This window comes from Balaenoptera acutorostrata, chromosome 11 (genome assembly GCF_949987535.1).
Source record: "Balaenoptera acutorostrata chromosome 11, mBalAcu1.1, whole genome shotgun sequence".
Classification (NCBI taxonomy): Eukaryota; Metazoa; Chordata; class Mammalia; order Artiodactyla; family Balaenopteridae; genus Balaenoptera; species Balaenoptera acutorostrata.
The window spans coordinates 39,235,925-39,261,781 of NC_080074.1; the positions used below are offsets into that span (position 1 = coordinate 39,235,925).

The following is a 25,857-nucleotide window of genomic DNA, read 5'->3' on the forward strand; positions in this document are numbered from 1 at the left end:
ACATCCAGTGGTGGTTTGATGACCTAGATGGGACCTAGACTTCTTTCGCTGAAGTGTGAGATGCACACCCAAGTTGGGCAGGCCTGTTAGAAATGCTGGGAGCCGCTAGCCTGTTGCAAATGCTATCCTATATCCCAATGCATGACATGTTTGAGAGAAAAAAAGGACCCAAACATCCTTTCTACGCTTAGGGTGACACCAGGGATATTATACCAATGCATGTTACTATTTGCTTGCCCCCATTCTCATAGCCGTGAAACCATTCTTGCCATTGACCACTGCCCACTGTAGAAACAGTCAACTTTATTTCCTTTTTGGGTCCTTCTACTATATCCTCCTCGGCGATGTTCTTTTTCCAAAAACTCTATGACTCCATGGCCTTTTATTAATGTCAATTATAGACCAGCACCTTTTCTGGAGGGTGTTCTTTGGTTCCTGACTCAAGAGTGAATCTGATGTACACAGAACCACAGTATCCAATAGCCAGGTAAAAAATTAATATGAGGCCAGAAATTGATGGTGTTACATCCATTAACCAGCAAAATGACTGGGCTACTTTGCTGGACATCAAGGAATTCTGCTCCAGTGGTACACACCATATTCCAGATCTGAACATTTCATTTCACCACAACTGAGGGTTGCACTCCTTTTAATTTCCTCCACTCCTGCCTGGCACTGTTTTACTAGCTACAAATAACTATCTAGATAGCAGAATTTTATGTGGTCAATTGGAGTAAGCATTAGAGAGCAAACTCCTATTATAAAGCTGCTATCTATCAGAAGAGAGCCCATGGAAGGCCACCCTAAGGAGGAGCCTGAAAGGCTATCCTGGTGTCACTGGTCTCCAAATAGCATATGAACCCTGAAAAATTGATCGTAGATACGTGGGACTGTTCCTTGTCACTACCCCTTACCAACCCAGTGGCATTTCACAGACTGTGCCCAGCCTGTGTTTCCCTCCTATTCTGACCTTGACAGGATCTGGTGCTCTGCCATTCATTATACATCTTACATCCCCTTATACTCCTGCTGTTACCAGGGCACACAAACATTAGCACCTGGATGACTTGGGTGGTGGTGATGATTCCAAAAGGGGAATCAGAGAACTGATGGTGTATTTCTTCTATCTTCTAGAATTACTTATTGTATTCCACTGCCTTGGCTGAGAGACAAAGGAAGAAAGAGAAGACCGTTGCTGAGGGACATCTTGAGACTACCTGTGGCCAAAGTGATGGATGAGGCCCATCCTTGGCCAAAGGGAAGCCATTTAGCAGAATCTGGGAATCACGTCCCTGTACACCATGGTTCCTGATGCTTGGTTTCCCTCTTCTTTCATTCCTATTAACCTAGATGTCTCAACTTTACCTTTCAGATAATTGGCTGAATATGTTGTCCTCGTATCAATGATCTATATAAAACCAGCAAGCCATGAGATGAACAGCACACAGCAAACAACACAGCAAAGTGATCTCTATTTAGCACCGCGCCCTCAAAATGTCATCTCTGTAAGACATATGAGCTAATCCACTTGTACTATGTTTCTTATCTTCCATCGGTAAATATACCGGGTCACCATTTAGCTGTGATAATACGTAGTTTCTGAATGCTATAACCTAAAGGAAGTTAAGTTGATGCCATCAAAACATTTACTGTGGTGGTGTCAGGGTGTGATAAACTCACCTATCAAATGCAGAAACGCTTGACACAATTTCAAAACCACGAGTCTAGTCAACTGATTTAAAAATGATTGATTACGTAAAATTAATCAAACCAGTGATTTTATGGAATTTAAGCAGACAGCACAGCTAATGAAATTTATAGGTTATTCCCCTATAAACATTAATGTAGCAAATCGTGTGCCCCTTCGTTTCTTCAAGATCCAAAGTTTCCTTAACTAAGTGGAGGCTGCAGAAACTGGCTTTTTATACAATTAATGTTCCACAACCAGATGAGACTTTCTAACTGAAAAGGTTGGAACATTTTCTATCTTCTTCCAGCCATAACTATCACTGAAATCTATTGCATTCATGATATACTGTGGATCAGAACAACATACAAAGTTCCACACTCTCAGAGCCTGATACAGAGGAAACAGAAAGCTGTGATTTACTCAGAGAAGTCCTAGGGAAACAATTTCTCCTAAGGAAATATATTTTTAAAACCTTCCATTATAACTCATCCAAAAAGAAGCTATTGAGCATTGAACACTTTATAAAGTACTAATATCTTTACCTATATTATTTTACATAAATCTTTCAAGGCAGATAATATCACCATTTTCCAAACAAGGAGACTGAGGTTTATAGAAATTAAATTATTTTCTCAAGTGGTAGAGCCAAGATTTGAATCCAGGTCTAAATCCTGCATTTGTATTGTAATGGTTGTAAAATTTGTGCCGGCAGAGCCACGTAATTACTTAATCTGGGCCGTGGTTTCCTCGCCTGTAAAGTGGACCTAACACTGGCACCTAACAGGGTTTCTGAACCTCAGCACGATTGACTGTGGGTTAGATGACGCTTTGCTGGAGGGGCTGTCCTATGCCCTGAAGGATAGGTGGCAGCATCCCTGGGCTCTCCGCTCGCTAGATGCCACTAGCTCAGCCCGCACAATTGTGACAACCCAACCGAAAATGGCTCCAGACATTGCCTAATGTCCCCTGGAGAGTAAAATCACTGGTTGAGAACCACCGACCTAAATTAAAGGATAGCTGTGAAGAGCCCATCAGTGAATACATACAAAGAGTCTCAGAGTATGTCTGGCCCAGAATATTTAATGTTAGATAGGCTGGTGGTGAAGGAGAAGGAGGAGGGAAGGAGGGGGAAGAGAAGAAGTAGTAGCCGTAGTAGGGAGAGCAGGAGGGGGAGAGGAAGGAGGAGAAAAGGAAGAAGAAGAAATATACTTGCATCTGACTAAATTGTATTGACGTTTTATTCAGGCCTGACTGGGTGGATATAATTGAAAAACTCAGAGTTGATCAGAAAGAAAATAAAATTTAAAAAGACAGGTAAGCTTCTATCTTTTAGGATTATTTCAGGAAAATTTCCATAATCCTTTTTCTTTTTTTATGAAGTAAAAATGTTTTACATATAAGGTTACATATTAAACAGCCAAATAAATATTTGCTTAGTGTAATGTTTCTACACATCAGCCTAGACCAAATACCATATTGAAGTCTATGTCCAGATTTGAATAGATGGAACATCCATCACTTAAAAGAGTATTATAAATACTATTTTTTCCTTAGGATAATTAACCTTGAAATGATTTTATCCTTGAGAACATTCGTCATGGATTAATACATTTACTAATGAATGTTACAGCTGTGATTAGCGTGTTGAGATTATAAATGAAATTAAACTACAAAATATGTCTTACCTAAAGTCTTAACAGGATCAGAGTAATCAGAGTCAGTAAATTGTCCCATGACATTTGTGGCTCTAAATTTAAATCTATGAAATAAAAAACAACAACAATTTACATACCATATGACTTTTTTTTTCTATGAATAATTTAACAAATGGCTGTGAAAAAGACATTTTTGTTAAAGAGAAAATTAACTTACAAAGTGTATACTTGGAAATCAATCACCATCAGGACAAATAAATAATATCTTTACGTGAAATTATCTTGTACATGGACCTCTTGAACTTCATGACAGAGTGACCAAAAATTTGACCAGACTTATGAATAGTCAGCACGTTAATCAAATGAAGTAGATCACCTCCTTCATAGATTTATTTGGATGAAACCACTGAATGTCTGCACAAGCACACTTTATAAATATAAAGCATAATAACTGTTATACCTCAGCCACCTTTGAAAATGCCAATAAGCCAGATTTAGAATAGTCATATAAAACTTATCCTGTTCAAATATAAACAAATGAAGAACAATGCTTCTTAATTCTGAGTGTGCACAGCTGTATTTTCACTTTCTGTGCTTTCAAGACATATGAAATACAAAATGGATGCAGAAGAAAATCAATCTTAAAAATCACTGGATGATTCTGTCACCACAGAGACAACCGAAATTTACCTTATTTTAAAACTATGGGACTTCCCTGGTGGCACAGTGGTTAAGAATCCACCTGCCAATGTAGGGGACATGGGTTCAAGCCCCAGTCCAGGAAGATCCCACAGGCCTTGGACCAACTAAGCCCGTGCACCACAACTACTGAGCCTGTGCTTTAGAGATCACGAGCCACAACTACTGAGGCTGCATGCCACAACTACTGAAGTCCGTGCTCCTAGAGTCCATGCTCTGCAACAAGAGAAGCCACCGTGGTGAGAAGCCCGTGCACCGCAACAAAGAGTAGCCCCCGCTCGCCACAACTAGAGAAAGCCCGCGGGCAGCAACGAAGACCCAACGCAACCAAAAATAAATAAACTTATTTAAAAAAAGAAATCTGTGCTCTTTAAAAAAACAAAACTATGAACCTACAAGAATTTTAAAATATAAAACCAATCTACATTAATAAATTGCACTTCATAATTTAATCCCTACTCTTCTCAAATTCTTATGATTTTATGGATTATATGAAATGTTTTGGAAAAAATTATGTAAAATCAACAATTCTTGGATAAATATTAAACTTTGTGGTATATCATTTCTGTAACTGTTATTGTATGATGATTAATTTCAGGCCATAACTTAGTAACCCAAGTAACTGTACTTAATAACAGATAATAGAGCATTCTTTTTTCAAATGCCTAACTTCTCTAACTTTTCTAATGTTAACTTGTCCTAGGATGTTTATGAAGAATTTAACAGTGCTTTAGCAGGCAAAAATGAAACTGGCTGTATTTTTCAAATTTAGTAGTAAAAATTATATTTTGAAAATTAAATAATTTAAATAATTAAAAAGTTATAGTCATGACACAAAAATAACAGTCAATTTAGTAGGAGAAAAATAACCAATTTAGCAAAGTATTTAATAAAGCTGAAATATCAGCATTGGTTTTTATATTAGATTATTATAATCTACACAATACCAAATATTAAAGTGAATTGTAAAGATTTCAATTCCTCATTCAGTTGTTTGATAGTATGAAAAGCTGAAAATGATTGCTATCACTGAGGTAAACTGAAGCCATAATTAACTGAAAGACTAGAATCGTGTTTCTAAAAACCTGACATTAGCATGCATGGCAGAGAAGTGAGTGAAAAACACAAAATAGTACACATTAGTCACATTGCCCTTTACAGAAAGAATTAAATTCTACCTGTGTTCTCCAATTTGCACATTTTTCATATTGCCCTTAGTCACTTAAAACATCAAACCATAATTACTTTTAAGCTTGCCTACTTTCCCTACAACTGTATGTTTACGGGATGTAAGGACAATGCCTTGTTGATCTTTATCATGCATTAGGTCACAATACATTACGGATGCCCAGCACTTACTGGAAAGATGGCTGCAGGGGTAGATGGATGATGAAAGTTGTCAGCTAGCTTGCTAACATGATGCATAGTAAGCATAAATTATACTTACAAGTATTGCTTTTTTGGTTTCAGAGGTCCATTGCAGATTTTGTCTTCATTGCCAGGAATCATACATGCATTATCAGCACCTATGATGTAAATTTCTTCATTGCCACTAAACTTTGTCTTTTCCTCTGTACATGGGGGATTAGGAAAGCCTTCATTTGTAAAATATGGCCTTGGTTTATTAAAATATGCATCATACCACTTTGTTACATTTCCATCATGCTGAGCTATTTTCAGAAAAAAGAATAATGATTACAAGTAATATCCAAATGTATTTTCACATTTATAAAGGGTGTTCTATAATTGCATGAGGAAAATCTGGATGCAACCTCTGTCACTCTATGAACCACCAGGGATGATTCAGCTGATCTACCTGGATAATTAGGGAACCCTATCCATTCCCATCACACATGAATCCATAGGCATTGTGGAGAATGACTTCTCGGAGAAAAAACATTCCTCAGTCAAGGGTAACTAACTCTCTCTTTCACACCTCCAAAGAAGCTGTCAAGACTCCATCCTGCCAAAATCAAAACAATCCTACCAGCATATGGAATAAATAAATCACATATTTTAACCATGCCTTTTTAAATTTTGGTAAAATATTTTAGGCATATATTAATGATCAGTAAAATTAATGATAATAAATAAATAATATTGCCAATCTATTAAACTCAAGAGATGTGTAATAATCAGGAGTCAACCTTATATTACTAATTTTGAGTTGAAATGTCTTTAGCATTCAGCAGTTCACACACTGCAATTTGACAAGATAAGCTGGCATGTGATGATACCTCCTGCTTCTGCTACAAGCACCTGTACATTTTTGATTGGTCCATGGTCATCATTATAGTAACATATTGGCATTCTGATTGTAATTGTTGTTGAAGTCACAAGAAGTTTTCCCGTGGCATCATAAATAGGGGTTGGTTTGGTTTTTGGTCGTGCTGGAGCTATAAACAAAGAAGAAATATCACTACCAATTCATTTTTTGTTTCTGCAGAGAAAATCATTTTGAATTCTCCTTTCATGCAGTAATTTACAGATAAAGTGAGGACAAATATAAATAACAAGTGAAACAGATTTTTGTTTGGATACAGCAGATATTTAGCAATTATTACCTCCTAATAGTATAATTATATATTTGAGACTTGCCTAAGATAATGGGACCCAGGTGTGATTTTCAGACATCTGACTCCTCTTTATATATTAAAGAAATTTAAACTATATTTATAATTTTCACAAATGCATTAAATCATACTAGTATTTTCATGTTTTTTTTTTTCTTTTACTTCCTTTAGCTGGTTTACCAGTTTCTATTCTAGTCATACCAGGAGCCCTGCCCTCTAACCCTGCAGTTATCCATACCAAACATCTGGATGGTATCCTCACATATTTTTCTCTATGTTCACATAATCATAAAAATACGTAAAGTCATACATAATGGATTCTTCTCACTGATATGTTTTAATGGTGCTATATTAAGTATTATAATTACCCCACATATTGTTTTTCTCACTTAAATAAGGCTTGTGTAAATCTTTTCAAGTCACCAAGTTCTGGCTAACTCATTCTTCTTAATGACTATGTTGTATATCATGGTGCAACTGCATCATATTTATTCAGTCATTCATCTAGTGATGGGAATTCACTTTTCCTTCAGGTTTTGAACATTTGCTTCACTACTCAGCCTTATACATTTAGCCTTATTTACTGATCCTTTTATTTCTATGGAATATATTCCCAAGGGCAGAATTTCTGGAACAAAAGAAACATGTACTTTTAACTTTAACAGATACTGCCAGAATAATTTTCTAAAAGTGCCATGATAATTCACATTTTACCGTCAATGCATGCAAGTATCTCCAAAATCAATATTTGTAGAAGCTCCTCTTGTTTCATTTCATCTTATAGCTACATACACTAGCTGAGCATCGGTAAGATGCTTAACCAAACTTCAATTCTCATATTTATAAAATCTTTTTAAAAAGCCTCTTGACAATGCCATAAAATTGGCAATATCATTTCCATTTTATGCATGAGGAAAATGGCCTTATGCTACATAGTGGTAAGAGGGAACTATCAAGACTGGAACCAAATCTTTTTGACTTGATCCCTTAGCTCACTCCTCTGAGACATAAACGGATGTATAGAAGTTTATTGGGGAAAATATCTATGAGAATAAAGGGGCAGGGGCAAGAGCAGGTGGCAAGGTCACAGATCACAGGCCTGACACGTGTGAATGGGGAGAAGGAAGAAAGAGAGGATTCAGCAGGAAGGGCCTCAGGTTTCAGGGAGTTCTGAGAAACTTTGAGAGAGGCCACTAGGGAGTCCCCAAGACAAGGTTTCCAGTTAGAGGAATCTGGCATGGGACAGTACTATCCAACTCGGTATTATCTGTCAAATGCAAATTTATTGACACGACTATTAATCCAGTGTCACTCCATGTCACTAACAAAATCATGCATATTACTGGAGAAAAATTCATTTCTCTAGGACCGAACCACTGCCCCTAGTACTCAAATATCTTCTCTAGATAACTGGTCGTGAGTCTATCCACCCTATGTAAGGCATGGAAAGTCAGAACTAGTCATCTCTACCTGAGGATGACCAAAGTGTCTGAAATGGGAAGTTTTACTAAATAAATATAATGCATCTATTGTTACCTGTATACTGAATATATGACTATGTCTGCCACTAAATAACAAAGAGAAATTAGGATGGTATGAGGTAAGCTCTTCTTTATGAAGTCATTTTCTAAAGTAGCTGATATTTTTTAGACTTTAGGAGTTTGTACATTCCAAGTACATATTTATCAACTAAAAGCAAATAACACAAATAGTATTATAGTTATATAAACTACCCATTGATAAAAAAGTAAAATTTATCAGCTTCATTTTATAGTGATTATTTCTTATTCTTAACAATGCTTGTTTCCAGGCACTGTCCCATGGGTTTTTCAAAGATTACCTCTTTTAATCCTCACAGCAATTTATGAGGTAGGAACTAGTATTATCTCCATTATACAGGCTTATAAGTGTTAAGAAACTTGTCCAAAGTCAAACAGGTATCAAGTGACCAATCCAGAATTCAACCTCAGCAACTTGACTCTAGACTCAGCCTAAAAGCTGGCACTTTTTAATCACTGTGCTGTGCTATGCTTACCAAAGACTGAGAAAAGCTACTTTTTGTTTGAGAGAGAGGAGCATCAGGTGGAATTCTACTAAAGGTCAATACACTTTTCTTTTTTTTAATCTCTCTGCAGGTTTTACACAGGATGCTAGAGAAGTGGCAAAACTGTGTGCATATTTTCAGTCTTGAGAAGGCACCTTGAATGACTGAATGCCCCTGAAGTCCTCTTAATAATCTTTTATGGCTTTCGTGGAATTTGGTGGGGGAGGCAGTCTCCAAATTTTTGTATATTTTCTATGAAAAAAAATCCCTGTCAATAATGAATTGATAGATCTACTTTTATAGTCAGAATCATAAAGTTATTATATGGTAGTTCAGTAAGCACTATTTGATTAACTGAAAAGAATCTGACTTTCAAAATAAATAAAGGTCAGTCAAGGAATCTAATTAGAACTAGTCAAAGTCTAGTCATGGGTAATTTAAAGGAGCTTTCTTTTCAATAAAATTTTAAAAACATAAAATACAATTATAAACTTTGTCTCAGAGAAGTTTAAATTTAGCAGAAAAGAAATACAAGATAAATAGCAGTGGGCATTCTCTGTAATTAACATGGTAATTTGAATTATGATTTAGACATTTTAACTATAGCCTGATAAGCATACATTACTTATTACTTAATATATGCTTACTATATGCATATGCATCGTTTAAAAGCTTAACTACATCCTTAACTCTAATATAGAATACAAATTATAATTACTCTTTGATTAAGACAATAGTATTTCATGGGAAGGCAGCTCATGTACCTTTAATATCCATGGTTATTCTCATTTGAACCTTTGGCCCTGCACCAGCACTATTGATCGCATAAACCTAAAACAAAGAAACACCTTGTTATTATTTTCAAATTATTGCATATGTGTATGTATAACTGATTATGGTTATATGTCATTTTAAAATGACTGCACTTTTGAAAACAATTCATGTAGTCTGTTAATTATATTTTCTTGAACTCAAATTAATATATGGAGGAAGAACGTTAGCAGTAAAATAGTTCTTAACAACTGATATTATGGTACTAAGCCCTGAGAACAAAGGCTCAGTGACCTAAACAGCCCTATCATACAGACCAAGAATGATGTGGCTTCAATTTGAACCTTTAGGAGGAAAGAGCAGAAAAGTCACGATGTCTACACTCTCTCTTCATCTACTCTAACATCTGTTCCTTCTCTCTGTAGCTAGGTTAACTCCGGCTTTCTTCAAATCCATATTCAAGACGCTCTTTTTTTTTTTCCTTCTCTGAGATGAAACCCTATTCCTCAGCCTCCCAGTTTTCCTGTATTAAATCATCCCTCTGAAAGTTGGCCTTTATGCCCTGCTTCACCCCTGCCCCAAAGTATCTGACGCTATACCCTGCATAATGCAGCATATACACATAAAGCATTTCTGTTTGTATCTACAGCGGGTGATTTACACAAATGTGAATCCTTTCAATTAACTTTGTGCTTAGGAAGCTGCAGACACAGGCTCTTTTATTCACTTTATCTTGCTATATAAAAGACTGTGTTCTTGGCCAATTTCATTGTATTCAATAAACACAATTCAGAATATATCTTTATTGGAATTAATAAATTTGTTTCATACATTAGTGACCCACCCTCCACCCCCTGGATAGTTTCAGTAGTATTTTGATTGAATTAAAATACTAATATACGTGATGTGGTAGGTATACTAAATAAACCAAGCCCATAAAATGTAGCTTAAAAATATCTAAAGGAAATATTTATTGGTGCATGTAATTTTAAAAAGGAAGTATTCAAAATACAAAGTGATGTTATGAAGTGCTTAATTATTTTTATTTCTTTACAATCTAACCTTTAAGTGAGATAATAAAGTTGGGCAGTGCTTCTCAACTTGCAGTGAGCAAAGAAGTCACTTGCAAACCCTGTTAAATGAAGATCTGTAGGTTTTGATTCAGTAGGTTGGGACAGGTGCAAAAGTTACACATATCTAATAAACTCTCAGGTGTTGAGGACACTATGTTGTACTTTGCAAACAATCAGATTTGTTTCTCTTTAAATTATGAATTGGTTGTACTTTATTTCCTGTTTTTTCTTTTATTTGCAAGAGCCAAAACTGTTATAACACTTGCTACCTACCATAACTATTAATATCCTACACAGAAATTACTATTCTTATTACTTATTTTTCAGATAAGGAAACTGAGGCACAGATTTGAGGAAATTGCCCAGAAAGAAACTAGCAGAGCCAGAATTTGAACCTAGGTCAGTTCATTCCCTTAACCACCACCTTCTCTCTAATAGATCTTCTACTACGGGGGTTCATTTAATGGTACGTGCAGCAAGAATCCTAGCAAGTCAGATTATATAATGAGATATAAAGTTTGCGAGGGAAACAACACAGATTATTAATGACAGTTTTCTGATATAAAGAGGTGACAGGAAGATTAGTTATGGAGCTACTTGAATGTATAGGGTGAATTCTATGTTGCTTAAAACATGATTTTCTGGGCTTCCCTGGTGGCGCAGTGGTTGAGAATCTGCCTGCCAATGCAGGGGACATGGGTTCGAGCCCTGGTCCGGGAAGATCCCACGTGCCGCGAAGCAACTAAGCCCGTGCACCGCAACTACTGAGCCTGCGCGTCTGGAGCCTGTGCTCCGCAACAAGAGAGGCCGCGATAGTGAGAGGCCCGCGCACCGCGATGAAGAGTGGCCCCCGCTTGCCGCAACTAGAGAAAGCCCTCGCACAGAAACGAAGACCCAACACAGCCTTAAATTAAAAAAAAAAAAAAAAAGATGGTTTTCTGAACTATATGACTGTTTGAAAATTCCAAGACATGCAAAAATAGTGAAAGGATGAGACAAATTGTGTATGTATCTGTGTGTATGTATATGAACTCACATACATATTTACTTTACCAAATGGATAATTTAGAATTAAGATGTAAAATGATATTAGCTTTTAGTAATAGTTGTGTGAAATACATGTGAATTTCAATCACATAGTTATTTCTGACTTTTGCCTTTGAAATTTGTTTTTCCATTTTCCACCTATAATCACACAGAAAGTTTTTCTTTAGGCAGAATCATCTCATTATATATATCTGCTCTTTAACTTTTATTTATCGATTTTATTTATTTATTTATTTATTTATTTATTTATTTTGGATGCGTTGGGTCTTCATTGCTGCTCGCAGGCTTTCTCTAGTTTTGGCGAGCAGGGGTCACTGCTCTTTAACTTTTAACGTGGATTTTCTTCCTGCTTTATTTCTGGATTTCCACTATAATTGTGCAAGCTTTTTTGTTGTTTACGTATTTTCACAGGACTTGCTGTATTAAAATAGGAAATCAGCAATTTTGTTTCTCCAAATTTATTTTCAGTTGGCATGTCTTAAGCGATCCCACGAAAAGATAGGAAAAATGTGTTATGTACATAAGCTGCAGTATTTTTGAATGCTGAGTTTGTAAATCAACTTTGTAAGATAGGTGAATAATTAAAAGCTATGTATTCTTACACTGATGTTGTATGTACGTCCGCCTTTTAGTCCTTCTAACATTGCAATGACAGATGTGTCCGTTTTCTGGATAATACTGAGGTTGCGAATCTGGACAGCAGTGGGATCATCTTCTCGGTAAACCAAAGCTTGATACACTTGGATATTTCCATTAGGTTGAGAAGGGGGAAGAAATGTTAACTGAAATTTTGTAACTTCATCTGGTATCTTCTGAAATGTCATGTTGTTCGGTGGGTCCTTAGGGACTGAAATGAAATATTTAGCAATTACAATTTAAAAAATATTTGTGTTCATTTTGATGTCCATATAAAACTGATTTGCTTCAAGTTTCTGTTTATAAAGAGTATTACACAGATCATTTAAGCCATTTAATTTTGAAAACAAGCAAAATGGCTGATGCATTATAGAATCATTGACATCTATAAATCACAGAAACCATAACAGTGATCCAATTTATTTGCTTATTTAGCCTTTTATAATATATGTATTTTTATACAGAATGCATTTCTATGATACTCTGAACTTAAAAATAATGTAGACTCACAGGAAGTTGCAAAAATCATGCATACTGTCCCCTGTAACCTTCCCCCAGCTTTCCCCAGTGGTGATATCTTATATAACTGTTGTTTAATATCAAACCTGGAAACAGACACTGGTACAATAATGTTGACTATAGACGTTAGTCAGTTTTCACCATTTTTCATGCTTTCCTGTATCTGCATGTAGTTCTATGCAATTTAATGCCATGTGTAGATTCCTGTAACCATCACCAGAAACGAGATACAAAACTATTCCATCACCATAAAGAAACGTCCTCTTGCTCTCCCCTTAGACTTGCACTCCATGCCTCCTCACAACACTAATCAATCTGCATCTCCATAGTTTTGTCATTTGCAAAAGACAATAGCACAGTGACCTTGAGGTCCATCAGGGTTGTTGTATATATCAATAGTTCATTCTATTTTTATTGCTGAGTAGTGTTCCATTTTATGGATGTACGAGTTTAATTTATAAAAACATTTGGGTGTTTCCAGTTATTTTGTTGTTGTCATTACTAATAAGTCTTCTATTAACATTCATATACAGATATTTGCATGGACATTAAGTTTTCAATTCTCTATGATAATTGCCCAAGAGTGTAATTGGTGGATCATGTGGTAAGTGCATTTAAAAAAAAAATTTTTTTTTAACATCTTTATTGGAGTATAATTGCTTTACAATGATGTGTTAGTTTCTGCTGTATAACAAAGTGAATCAGCTATACATATACATATATCCCCATATATCCTCCCTCTTATGTCTCCCTCCCACCCTCCCTATCCCTCCCCTCTAGGTGGTCACAAAGCACTGAGCTGATCTTGATCTCCCTGTGCTATGCGGCTGCTTCCCACTAGCTATCTATTTTACATTTGGTAGTATATAAAAGATCACCAAACTATTTTTCCATTGTAGCTATACCCTTTTACATTCCCACTAGCAATGTATGAGAGATCTAGTATTTCTGCATCTTTTCCAACATTTGGTATTATCACTATTTTATTAAAAATTATTATTTCATCTGTTCTAGTAGATGTATAGTGATATATCACTGTGGTTTCAATTTGCATTTCCCCAATAGCTAATGGTATTGAAAACCTATGTTATCATGAGTTTATTTGCTAGTCATATTTCCTCTCTGGTAAAATGTCTGTTCACGTTGTCAATTTTCTAATTGGATTCTTTTTAAGTGTTGAATTTTAAGATTTCTTTATGTTCTAGATATTCCAGTTTATTTTTGATAAATAAAAGTTATCCTAACATATAACTAGCTAAATATCAATAAATTATTATTTTAAAATGATACACATGAGGATAAAATTATTTATGAATAATTTTATGAAGGACTAGTTTTTGTTGTACTACATAATCAGTGTTCTTTAAATAAATGACTCATTGAATGAACGTATTTTGATCACACTGAAATGGATATTCCATTCTAAATTCTAAAATTCTAAGTAAAGAATTTCCATGAAAAGGCTGTTAATATTTGGCTGTCAATGATTCAGATATTCAGATATTGTTGCAAACATCCCTAGAGATAGTGCCCTATGGCAAGCAAAAAATAAGTAAATAAATAACAGTGAGAAAAAAAAGAGAGAGAAAAGCAAATAAACATGTCATTGTGCCAAATATCACAGGATGAAAAAATGCATAGCTGAAATAAAGGTTAAATTGGTTCAACACACATTTTCACAACATTTGCTGTTATACATTTTTATGATACATAAGAAACATATATATTTTTTCCTTTTATAAGAATTGTTTCTCTAAAATTAGGATCAGCTTTAAAGTTGAATACATGAAAGAATTATCTGAATGCTAGAAAGAACCTTCTATCCTCCAAATATCTTTCATTTGACATCTAAAATTCTACTCTGAGAGGTTTAGTAGAAATTTATTAAACTATGATATCCTTGGAAGAGTTAGCACATTAGGATTTGCAATCAATGCTTTGTGGTGTGAATGTGAATAAGTTTAGCAGCAACTTTCCTCACAGATAGGTAGGATGGGGAAGAAGTGCAAAAAGTATAATAAGAAAATAAGTACCTGGAATATACATGGCCACAAAATGGAAACAAGCGGAATTTTAGGGTGCTGAGGATAGGATGTATTTTTCAATTTAGAACCGTAAGTTTATAGACAACAGAGTATGTAGCATAATGAAAAGACTAACTAAAAAATATTTTACCTCCTATACTTACCTTACAGATAGCAACAAATAAACTATAGCAACACATCCCTTCATGTGCTCTTCCCAAAGATATATCTGGTGGCAAAGAACATCAGGATTCTGAAGGAGGATGGGGCAAGCGAGTTCTGGGAAGTTGACTTTCCACATTAAATTCTTATTGGTTACAATCTTATTATTCATTCAGACCCTGTTCATAGGAACTGGAGGAAATCTGTATAGATTCTGACATTTATCAAATAGATTATGTAATAAAACATGTCACTTAACTAAGTGAAGAAAACAGATATGGTAAAATATAACCTGGGTTCTAATTTTGAATTCTAGATTATTTAATAATAGAGTATTATTACTTTAATGTGCATTTAAACCATGGGAGAGAAATAATTAAAATGGAATTTAAGGTGAAGCTTTATTGGCTATAGACAGTTGGACAAAATCATCTCTTAGGCAAGGTAACTCAACTTCTGAAATAGTGTTTAAATAAATGCAAAAAAGTACAATTGGTTACCTTATTATGAACTAATTTATTTTTGTATTTACAAGTATTGATTATTCTACATAATTCCACTTTGCCTCAAAAATGTAAATACAAAGCTTTACTTTTGTCAGTCACAGTGAGTCACTGAATTTTAAACTTATATGCTTAAAAAATTTCTTTTAACACATAAGCTTTGTAGGGTAAGGTGTGAGAAACTGTAAGAAAGACACCTAACTCAGTCAATTTTTAGCATGAAAAATAAACCTTACCTGATTCTAAAGTAGTAACAATCACTTCAGCACTTGACTTTCCTTCCACATGTGCAGCACTAATATTGCCAGTGAATGCAGTGATCACCACGGAATACCTTGTGAATATTTTCAAATCTTTAATTTCTATGGTTTTATTTTCTCCATTTGACTTGATTAAGGAAATATTAAATTCACCACTATCTACCTACAGGAAAAAACAGCTAACAATTAAAGGAAGCAGCACTTGAGATACAAATCACTAAAACATAATAATAGAAAGCTATGAGTGGTATATTTTTCTAGCCAAGATTTTAAAATTCTTTTATTACAGTCAGACGGACCTGGGAAATCCAAAGTGCTACTTTAACAGTTTACTAATTACAATTATTTCAACAATTGAAAGTAAAAGAAAAAAATCAATCACAATTAATCAGAACAAGCAGAAATCATCTCCACAGTCAATGAAATTTATACTCCAATTTTTTTTTAACATCTTTATTGGAGTATAATTGCTTTACAATGGTGTGTTAGTTTCTGCTTTATAACAAAGTGAATCAGCTATACATATACATATATCCCCATATCTCCTCCCTCTTGCGTCTCCCTCCCACCCTCCCTATCCCACCCCTCTAGGTGGTCACAAAGCACTGAGCTGATCCCCCTGTGCTATGCGGCTGCTTCCGACTAGCTACCTGTTTTACATTTGGTAGTGTATATATGTCCATGCCACTCTCTCACTTCGTACCAGCTTCCCCTTTCTCCTCCCCGTGTCCTCAAGTCCATTCTCTACTTCTGCGTCTTTAATCCTGTCCTGCCCTTGTGTTCTTCAGAACCTTTTTTTTTTTTTTAGATTCCATATATATGTGTTCGCATACGGTATTTGTTTTTCTCTTTTTGACTTCACTCTGTATGACAGACTCTAGGTCCATCCACCTCACTACAAATAACTCAATTTTGTTTCCTTTTATGGTTGAGAAATATTCCATTGTATATATGTGTCACATCTTCTTTATGCATTCATCTGTCGACGGACACTTAGGTTGCTCCCATGTCCTGGCTATTGTAAATAGAGCTGCAGTGAACATTGTAGTACACAACTCTTTTTGAATTATGGTTTTCTCAGGGTATATGCCCAGTAGTGGGATTGCTGGGTCATATGGTAGTTCTATTTTTAAGTCTTTAAAGGAACCTCCATACTGTTCTCCATAGTGGCTGTATCAATTTACATTCCCACCAATGGTGCAAGAGGGTTCCCTTTTCTCCACACCCTCTCCAGCATTTATTGTACGTAGATTTTTTGATGATGGCCATTCTGATTGGTGTGAGGTGATACCTCATGGTAGTTTTGATTTGCATTTCTCTAATGATTAGTGATGTTGAGCATTCTTTCATGTATTTGTTGGCAATCTGTATATCTTCTTTGGAGAAATGTCTATTTAGGTCTTCTGCCCATTTTTGGATTGGGTTGTTTGTTTTTTTGATATTGAGCTGCATGAGCTACTTGTAAATTTTGGAAATTAATCCTTTGTCAGTTGCTTCATTTGCAAATATTTTCTCCCATTCTGAGGGCTGTCTTTTCGTCTTGTTTATGGTTTCCTTTGCTGTGCAAAAGCCTTTAAGTTTCATTAGGTCCCATTTGTTTATTTTTATACTCCAATGTTTTATAGAAGAAAGAATATAGGTTGGTACCCAGACATCAAGGGTTCAAATCCCAACCTGGTCACTTAATAACTCCTGTAGCATTTGATAAGTCATTTATGCTCTCTGTCTTACTTTCTGTGTATGTAAGATTGGGGTGATAATATCTACTTAAAGTATTTTGGTGATTTAGAAAAAACAGATCTGAAGTAGCCGGCACAGAAATTTGCAATTTTTTTTTTTTACCATGACCAACAAAAATGAAACACATTTTGCAACATAATTCAGGATGTGTGTGTGTGTATTCTTTATAACTGAAAATTGCTTTTCAGAAATACAACTTCTGAAATGCACTTTGACATTTTCTGCTCCTTTTAATTTTATTCCAATTCATTTTAAAAATGCTGGTCCTAATTGAAGTTTAAAAAACTGATCTAGCACCATGCAAGGCACTAAGTAAGGAATCCATTAACATAGATGTCATAATTATTAAATGCGTACAAATGAGTATGCTTAGGTATATTAAATATAGTTGTATAATTTATTAAAACATAGTCTGTCTTTGATGGAGAGTCTGGCCTATTCACTGTGGGGATTAAGCATAGCTAAAGTTTCTAGCACTAAACAGAAGGGCTTTTCCTGAGATGAACAACAGCAAGTTTGAAATCCTATTATGCCTGCTTCTCTCAAGTACTTGAAAGACTTAAAAACAAGTTGGATACACTGTCCTCACTATCAAGTTCATTTTCAACTTGACCCTCTCTCATAACTTTGAAAGATGTTCTTTTGTTTAATATGTTCTTCAAATGCTCTTTTCTAAGAGCCTTTTTAACTAAAAACGATGTTGCTATGAGAAACACAGCAAAAGGCTGAAAAATATCGGATCTGCAAAAAGTCAAACAGATCGAACCAGAGCAGTGGAGGGAGGTGTTCCACTTCTAAAGTGGCAGAAAATCAAATCAATCAGTGTAGGAATCCCATTGATCGGGGTGCATGCACCCACTGGTAGAAAGTGTGTATGTATTTAATTAGTTGTCAACATCTAAATATCACTTACAAATCGGGCTTTTAAAACTTCCCCTATGACTAGGCTTATATTCATGCTGGGTAACAATTATCTAGAGATGAGTGACAGGTGACTCCTCTAATGGGGCAGGGGTCTCCAATTCCTCACTGAAGCTTCATTGTGACTGTTCCTTGATGTTCCTTGCCTGACTACTATAGCTATTTCAACTCTGATTTTGTAGAGTTGAGCTGAATTCCTCAGGATTCCATAGCAACTTGGTAGCTGAGACAGGATTTACTCCCAGGTCTTTGAAGAGTCCAGACCTCTCTACACAAAGTCACGGGGCATGGTCTTATAAAGTAAAACTAAATTATTCCAATGCCTTCCATTAAAAAATGGATAACAAATAGCAAGTAGTAAAACATGAAATAACATGCATGTGATCTACTATATCTTAAAAAATATACAGTAAAATTCAAAAAGAATGCTGGGCCCTCAAATACAGCATGTGGAAGAATTCATTTTCTTTCTTCACTAAACCTACTATCATTAACTAATATTCGTCCACTTACCCAGGACTGAAACCTCAGACCTTTTTGACCCATCATTTCCCTTCAATCAGCTCCTAATTCGTTTGCTCATATTTGATCATCGATTATTATGATGAAATGTCTGCCATTTTTTTTGAAGTATGGTTGTTTTATATACATTGTCAGTAATTAGATTCTGGTTCTATTTTCCTCTCCTTTGCCTGCCCCACCTGCACTCTTCCCCACCTGGTACACCCCCATTTAATTCTTACATCCCAGAACAAATTTAACCTTCTCTGTGCAGTCTCCTCTATATATTATGTCCCCCATAACAGAAACTTTAATTATTTTGTTAGTTTATATTCCAAAAAAGACTGCATACCTCATACTCTACAATTAGCTCTTTATATTCTGGTGTCATTCTCTAGAGTGTGAGCTACTTGGAAGCAGAACTTTGTTTTCCATCTCTGTCTTGGTGAAAGAAGCTACTAAGTATTTGCTAAGTTAAAAAATAAAGGGACTGACAAAGAAAGGGCCACAAAATGCATTAATTTCCAGTAGAATCATCCAGGATGATATCTGAGCCCATATATCTTTATTCAAGATTGTCAATTTTTGCTTAATTTGAGTCTTTTAAGGGAAGAGTTTTATGCCCTTGTGGTTAGTATTTGGCAGAGGCCAGGCTGCAGCATAAGTCCTAAATTCAGTGACATACGTTCTTCTTTGGCCTGCGAGCCAATGACTTTTGAAGGTAGATAGTTATATATTCATGAAATGAGCTGCAGATAAACTCTATAAGGATAATGACCACATCAGACTTGTTCACTTCTACATACCCAGCACGTACCACAATGCTGGCATTTGAATGTATTTAAAAGTGTGTTGGGAGTTTGGGATTGACATGTACACACTGCTATATTTAAAATAGATAACCAACAAGGACCTACTGCATAGCACAGGGAACTCTGCTCAATATTCTGTAATAACCTAAATAGGATAAGAATTTGAAAAAGAATAGATGCATGTATATATGTATAACTGAATCACTTTGCTGTACACCTGAAACTAACACAACATTGTTAATCAACTATGCTCCAATATAAAAATTAAAAAAATAAAGTGTGTTGAAAGAATGAAGGGAAGAAGGAACAAATGACAACTTAGTTCCAAGAATCCTAGGGAAACTGTGAAGTGTTAGAATCTGTTTGAATTTTTGCTATCTTTGATCCAAAGGTGTTTTGGTGAACATATATTTCAGTTTGGCAATTTTTATTTGCTTTTTGATGGTTTTTCCTATTTTCCATCACACCACTGTCTACTGGTTTTAGCCACGTCTTAATATTTGAGAAGTTATTTATCATCTCTGTGCCTCAGTTCCCCTTTATGCAAAATGCAGATGATAATATTTACATCAAAATGTTATTAGATAAGATATGATAATACAATGCATATGAAGAGCTAATATGTAACTGAAATAAGCAATTACAATATTAATTATCTTTCCATCCTTCTCTCTTGCCCTTGCTCATTTTTAATCTCAGTAAGAATGCTAAGAGAATGAGGTTATAAATCACTTTTTTTAATGTTTTATTTTTCCTTCCTTTAAACACAACCAAATTCCAAGAGAGAGCTATTTTCCTTAATAAAGTGTCTTTTACTTGATACAGCACAGCATTAACATTTTATAATTTGCTTTTAATGCTATTCCCAGAGAATTTGTCATTCGTGTTGATTATTTTTGGCTAATTATTAACTAAAAATCTTCAGAGATATGCTCTAAAAAAGGAACATAAACTGAAGACTGAATGGGAGAACAAATGTACCAATAAACCCTGAAATTTTCTTTTAATCCTGACACGTCTTTTGAGAAAGAAGTATTTCCTTTAAGAAATAATAAAAAGACATAAAAAAATCATAAAAGTTAAACAAGAGATGGATAGAAACAGCAAGAAGGAGAGGAGAATTCACCATGAATTACCTAATTTAATGTGTTAGATGCAACCGTAAGAGACTGCTCATCAGGTCCAGTAAACCTCAAGTAGGCTGGCAAGGAGATATTTCCAATTCTAACCCTAGATAACAACTCTGCATTATTCACATTGTGCAGCACCCTGTCTTAGGTGAAAGGCTTGACTCTCATGCTTGGGTCTCCTTCTGTCTGGAAGGCTACTCCAATTTGGTGTCTTCAGGGACATCTTATTTAAATGTTTGTATTCCCCAGGATACTATCCTCAGGTTAGTTCTTACAGAAGAGTCTTTACATGTTGTGTAGTTAATCTCATCTACTCATATTGTTTCATCTATCATCTAAACACCAACAGTTCCCAAATCTGGAAATACAAACTTCCTCTCCTGAGCTACAGATCCACAAATAATACTGCTAATGGGCTATCTTCATCTGGAGGATTCCCAGGCATCTTAAAGTCGGTGCATCTAGTACTGAATTCATGCCTTTCCTCTACAAATCTGCTCCTCCTCACAATTTTCCAAATCATATATCTTAAAGTCATCCTTGATTATTCTTTTCACTCACCATCCAGATTTTTTTCACCAAATCCTGTAGTTTTAAATTACTTTTCATTCTGTTTTCCTCACTCCATTTCCTTTGTCCTTCTTTTCTTGTCCAGTTTTACTCTTATAGTTTCCTGTCTCCTTACTTAATTTTGCACCCCCAGGACTTCTCTAAAACTATTCTCTACAATGCACCCATACTGATCTTGTAAAACAGAAATCTGTATCCCGACACTGCTTTAATTCCACAATTGGCACCCCACTGCCCTTACCATGAAACCCACACTCCTTAACATGTTATAAGTCTGCCTCCTGATCTGGCCTCATCTCTCAGCCTTTTCTTCTTGAAAGTTTTGACCAAGGATTCCAGAACTACTTGCTTTTTCCTGAAGGAAGCTAACTTTTCTATTATTCTAACTTCTATTACCATTTCCTTTTCATGTTCTGCTTCAATTATTTTCAAAATTAAGCTCTGATGCTATCTTATTTGGGAGATATTTCTCCTAATGCCTTGTCCGTTCTCCTTTTATGTTTTGAGTTCGTTTTCACTATATTTTAAACCAATATATTATTATCAACTTAACCTCGTTTATATACATCATCTATACCCTGACGATAAATACAATAATAACCATGGTGACAATACTTTATTTACATTTATTGAACACTTACTATGCGTCAGGCAATGTTTTAAGTTCTTTAGGCATATTTTCTAATTTAGTCCTCACAAAATCTCTGTACACTGGGTAGTATTATCAATCTTTATTTTACAGATGTGGACACTGAAACGCAAACAGGTTAAGTAAGCTGCCTAACAGAGCTGAGATTAAAATTCAAAGTCTGGTTCCAAAACCTATATTCTTAACCATGCTCTATACTGTCTTTTGTAGAAGGTAAGACATGCCTTACCGATTTGACATCTATCAAATAGAATGTTGGTCCAGTAATGACAGCAGGTTCACTCCAGCTGATGTTGATGCTAAAAGGTGATGTTGCTACTACATACACATTTTCAGGAGGACCATCTGGAGCTATGAAAATAGAAAAAAATCAATTACCTTGCTACATTTAAGCTAGTATTTGCCACAATACGATAATAGAAAAGACCATAAAAAAGGATAATCATGATGAATTAATTATACATAAATTTATAGTTCACAGCGTGCTAAAAGGCATTGGCAAATCAAACGATGTAATTACTTTCAGAATAATTACTATGCATAAAGAACTTCCATATGAGAAATTAATGGTCATAAATACATGATTTTTAAACTTGAAATAACAGTTTGAAAAGAAAGCATTACTATTGCTAAAATAAATCTTTTTGAACAAATCAATATTTTAGTTTAAAATAGGTTAACAATGTTGTTTTAGGAAAACTTGCAGAAACTAAACATATTTGACTACAGAAAAGTGGAACTGGCTCAAGTGAATTATATTTAAAATGTATTGTCTTACAAATGTATCAATAAATTGGGTTGGTTTATTGTTTTCACTGAGGGGGTAGCATAGGAAATACATTATACAACTGATCTTATTAGTACAAATGTAAACATTTCCTGAGTTCACTATGATTCCAAACAAATTCTTTAATTTCTCTTACTTTTATTATTGTTGTCTTTCCTCAAGAGTGCAAAACAAGAAATAATATTTTAAGGAACTGACTGATGAAAACCTGTGTTGAAATTTCAATTTGTGAAACTACTAGGAATTAGAAGAGTTTTCAGTATGTTAAGAAGGATTTAGTCACAGTTACTTCGACACAGACATTGACCTAGAAACACTGTTTACACATCCCTGTCCTAGCACGGCCCCTCGTCAATTCCAGGGATATTAAATATTGGGAGATGAGTATTTCCCAGCATTTCTGATTTTTAAATCCACATGAACAAACATTACTGAACAATATCATTCCTTAGATCCTGAGAAGGGGTAAAGAAGAAGAGAAAATATTCATTTCCTCAAATTTATAACAGCAACAAGTTGTATGATCTTGGTCAGCCAATAAAATTTCTGGACCTCAGTTTCCTCTTCATACGCATATTTCACAGTGTTTTAGAAAGAACTGCGCACACAAAATGTGTGAAAGTAGCCCATTAGTTTAGTGTTTGGCCCTTTTTGTAAATTAAAACAAAATATTATAACAAAGGGCAAAGTAAAGATAAGAACTAATTAGAAATACAAATAATCTACTATGAGAGGGCAAAGACAAAGTGGTGAGTACAGTTGGGCGGGGAGTCAAGGTAAAGTTGCAGAGAGGAGCTGGGGATTGAATAGACTTTGAAACATGAGAAGGATTTCAATAATCAGAAGGGCAGGTTTGGGGGCACTTCTTTGCTAAGAAGGTCATAAGCAAAGCCACAAGGATATAAACAATGGGATCCACAGGCAGAATATTATTTCTGCAGAATGGCTTTCTTATGCTTGTTAATCTTATGCTTATGCTTATTATTTTATAATTGAAAAATATAACTCTAGGAAGGGGTCCACACACTTCACCAGACTGTCCAAGGAATGCATGGTACAAAAAAAAAAAATCAGAATCCCTAAATTTAAGGAATAGAGCTATCACAGAAAGACCAGCATTAATGGAGGGTTAGGGTAGGGAACAAGCCTCAAGCAGTCATTTGGGAACTAAGTTAGGGAGCACTCGATTATCTTAAAGCGTTTGAAGTTCATTCTTTAAACAATGGGATGTCACTGAAAGTTCTGAAAAGGAAAGTATTTTTCTAATGATTTAGGAAGAAATCTGGTGCAGCTATGAAAAAGATATGTGCTCTGAAGCAATGAGTCCAGATAGGCTATTTCCAAAAAGCCAGGTGAGATCTGATGAGACGTAAAAGTAGAAGAGTGACAGTAGGTAGAGATAGGAGGAGATGAATCCCAGAGCCCTTAGAAAATCTAATAAAAAGTACTTAAGGGCAGATGAGATGTGAAATAGAGGATGTAGTAAAAGCTAACTCATGTATTAATACTGTGAGAGTATTGCTAGAATTCACAACAACAGCACGTTGAGGAACACACACTAGTTTTGGTAGGGATAAGACTATGGCAGGAGATGATAAATTTGGTCTGTACTCATTAAGTCTGAGATACTCACAAGGATTCAGATGCCTGCCTGGCAATTGTAAAGATGAGCCTAGAACCAGGGAGACAGGACCAAGATGGAGAAGGGTTTTTAAAAAATTTTCAGATAATTCCTTACAAATTGGGATAGTATAATATGGCAAGTATATCTGGTTCAAGTGAGTCACAGGCTCTGAAGAAAGACAAAAGTTTTATTTCAACACCAGGTAGCTGTTTAAGATGCTAATAGTAGTGACAATCTTTGAACTATGAATGAGTTATTGGTACTTAGAACATTTCCAAGAGAGATGATATTATATGTTTTGGAATTTGGGAGCCCAGCTCAGCCCATAAAAGTATTTTTTAATAGCAGCATTGAAATAATTTAAAGAAGTACTCAAATGTTACTATAGAGGACTCTAGGAAATATGTATAAGAAAGTTTCTGTGGGAAAATGCTTTTGGGGTGACAAACATATCCTTCCTACTTGTACCTCTTCTGAACTTTGTGCAATACTCTGAACATTGACTCAGAGATCCAGTCTATATGGCATCCAGGGGAGAGAGTGAGGGGGGGGGATGCTCCTGGATTCAGAGGTGTGATGAGCTGAGAGGTGTTAATAATAATGACAGAATTAGGCACATGATTTCTCTGGTGACTAATGTAGAGAGATCATGGAATCTCAGCACTTAAACACACCCTGCATGTCCTGAGATCTTCAGTCTCATTCTAACTTTAGGATCCTAGATTTAGGAAAACTGCCTCAAATTGTAGCATAATTCATTTAGATAACTGTACACATAACAAATGAGAGCTACAGGAGGTCTCCTGCCACCAGCATAATTGTTTTTGGATGCCCTCACAGAATAATGCACTCCATATTCAAAAGTGGCAACTCTCTTTCCTTCCCAAGCTGGATATTCCTTAGAAATAAGGAGTGGATAGGCTTCAGGATTAGGTACACCATTACTGATCATCATTATATACTTTCCTCATGGAGAAATCGCTCTGAAAAATGTAAGATGTTTTGTGGGTTTCAATGGCCTGTCTCCTGCCTTTGACTCTGTAAAAGGGGATGGGCTAGAAGCTAAGTAAAGCTTTATTAAGGTGGCTATTGATTAATATTTTAATTATTTATCCTTTATTAATGTTTTTGCAAAACCTGCCTTCCAGCTCTGTATGGACCCTTGTGGAGAGGAAGAATTTTCTGACAGGCTGCACGTTTCAAGTGGTATGAGACAGGAAAATATTTTAGCCTACCTTTTCCTTTATTTCTACCAAAATGTTCTGTTGGCTTTTAGGTGAAATTTATGCATTTATCCAACCAATATTTATTGAGCATCTTCTATGTGCCAGGGACTGGGAAGACACCAAGCTTATAGAAGTGATCAAGGTAGCTGTGGACCTATCCATATAGAGCTTCTAGTATGTACCCACTCTTCTTCACTCAGCAACTGTTTATTGAACACCTACTCAAGGCAGGCATTTTTGA

The 25,857-nt window shown here is 35.3% G+C and overlaps 1 protein-coding gene and 1 long non-coding RNA gene across 2 annotated transcripts in view; one reads left to right on the forward strand and one right to left on the reverse strand.

The window, feature by feature from the left end:
• Positions 1-4,453, forward strand: part of LOC103019002 (uncharacterized) — an 85,198-nt gene extending 80,745 nt beyond the window's left edge. Inside the window, exon 3 of the long non-coding RNA XR_452228.3 lies at positions 1,135-4,453. This is a non-coding gene — a long non-coding RNA (uncharacterized LOC103019002). The remainder of the gene's footprint in view (positions 1-1,134) is intronic.
• PTPRQ (protein tyrosine phosphatase receptor type Q) overlaps positions 1-25,857 on the reverse strand; it is a 266,556-nt gene that overhangs the window by 53,531 nt on the left and 187,168 nt on the right. The window contains exons 43-49 of the mRNA XM_057556607.1: positions 22,209-22,330; positions 15,633-15,819; positions 12,155-12,399; positions 9,426-9,492; positions 6,282-6,440; positions 5,492-5,714; positions 3,376-3,449 (exon numbers count right to left, since the gene is read on the reverse strand). Coding sequence (XP_057412590.1) covers positions 3,376-3,449; positions 5,492-5,714; positions 6,282-6,440; positions 9,426-9,492; positions 12,155-12,399; positions 15,633-15,819; positions 22,209-22,330 — 1,077 coding nt within the window. The remainder of the gene's footprint in view (positions 1-3,375; positions 3,450-5,491; positions 5,715-6,281; positions 6,441-9,425; positions 9,493-12,154; positions 12,400-15,632; positions 15,820-22,208; positions 22,331-25,857) is intronic.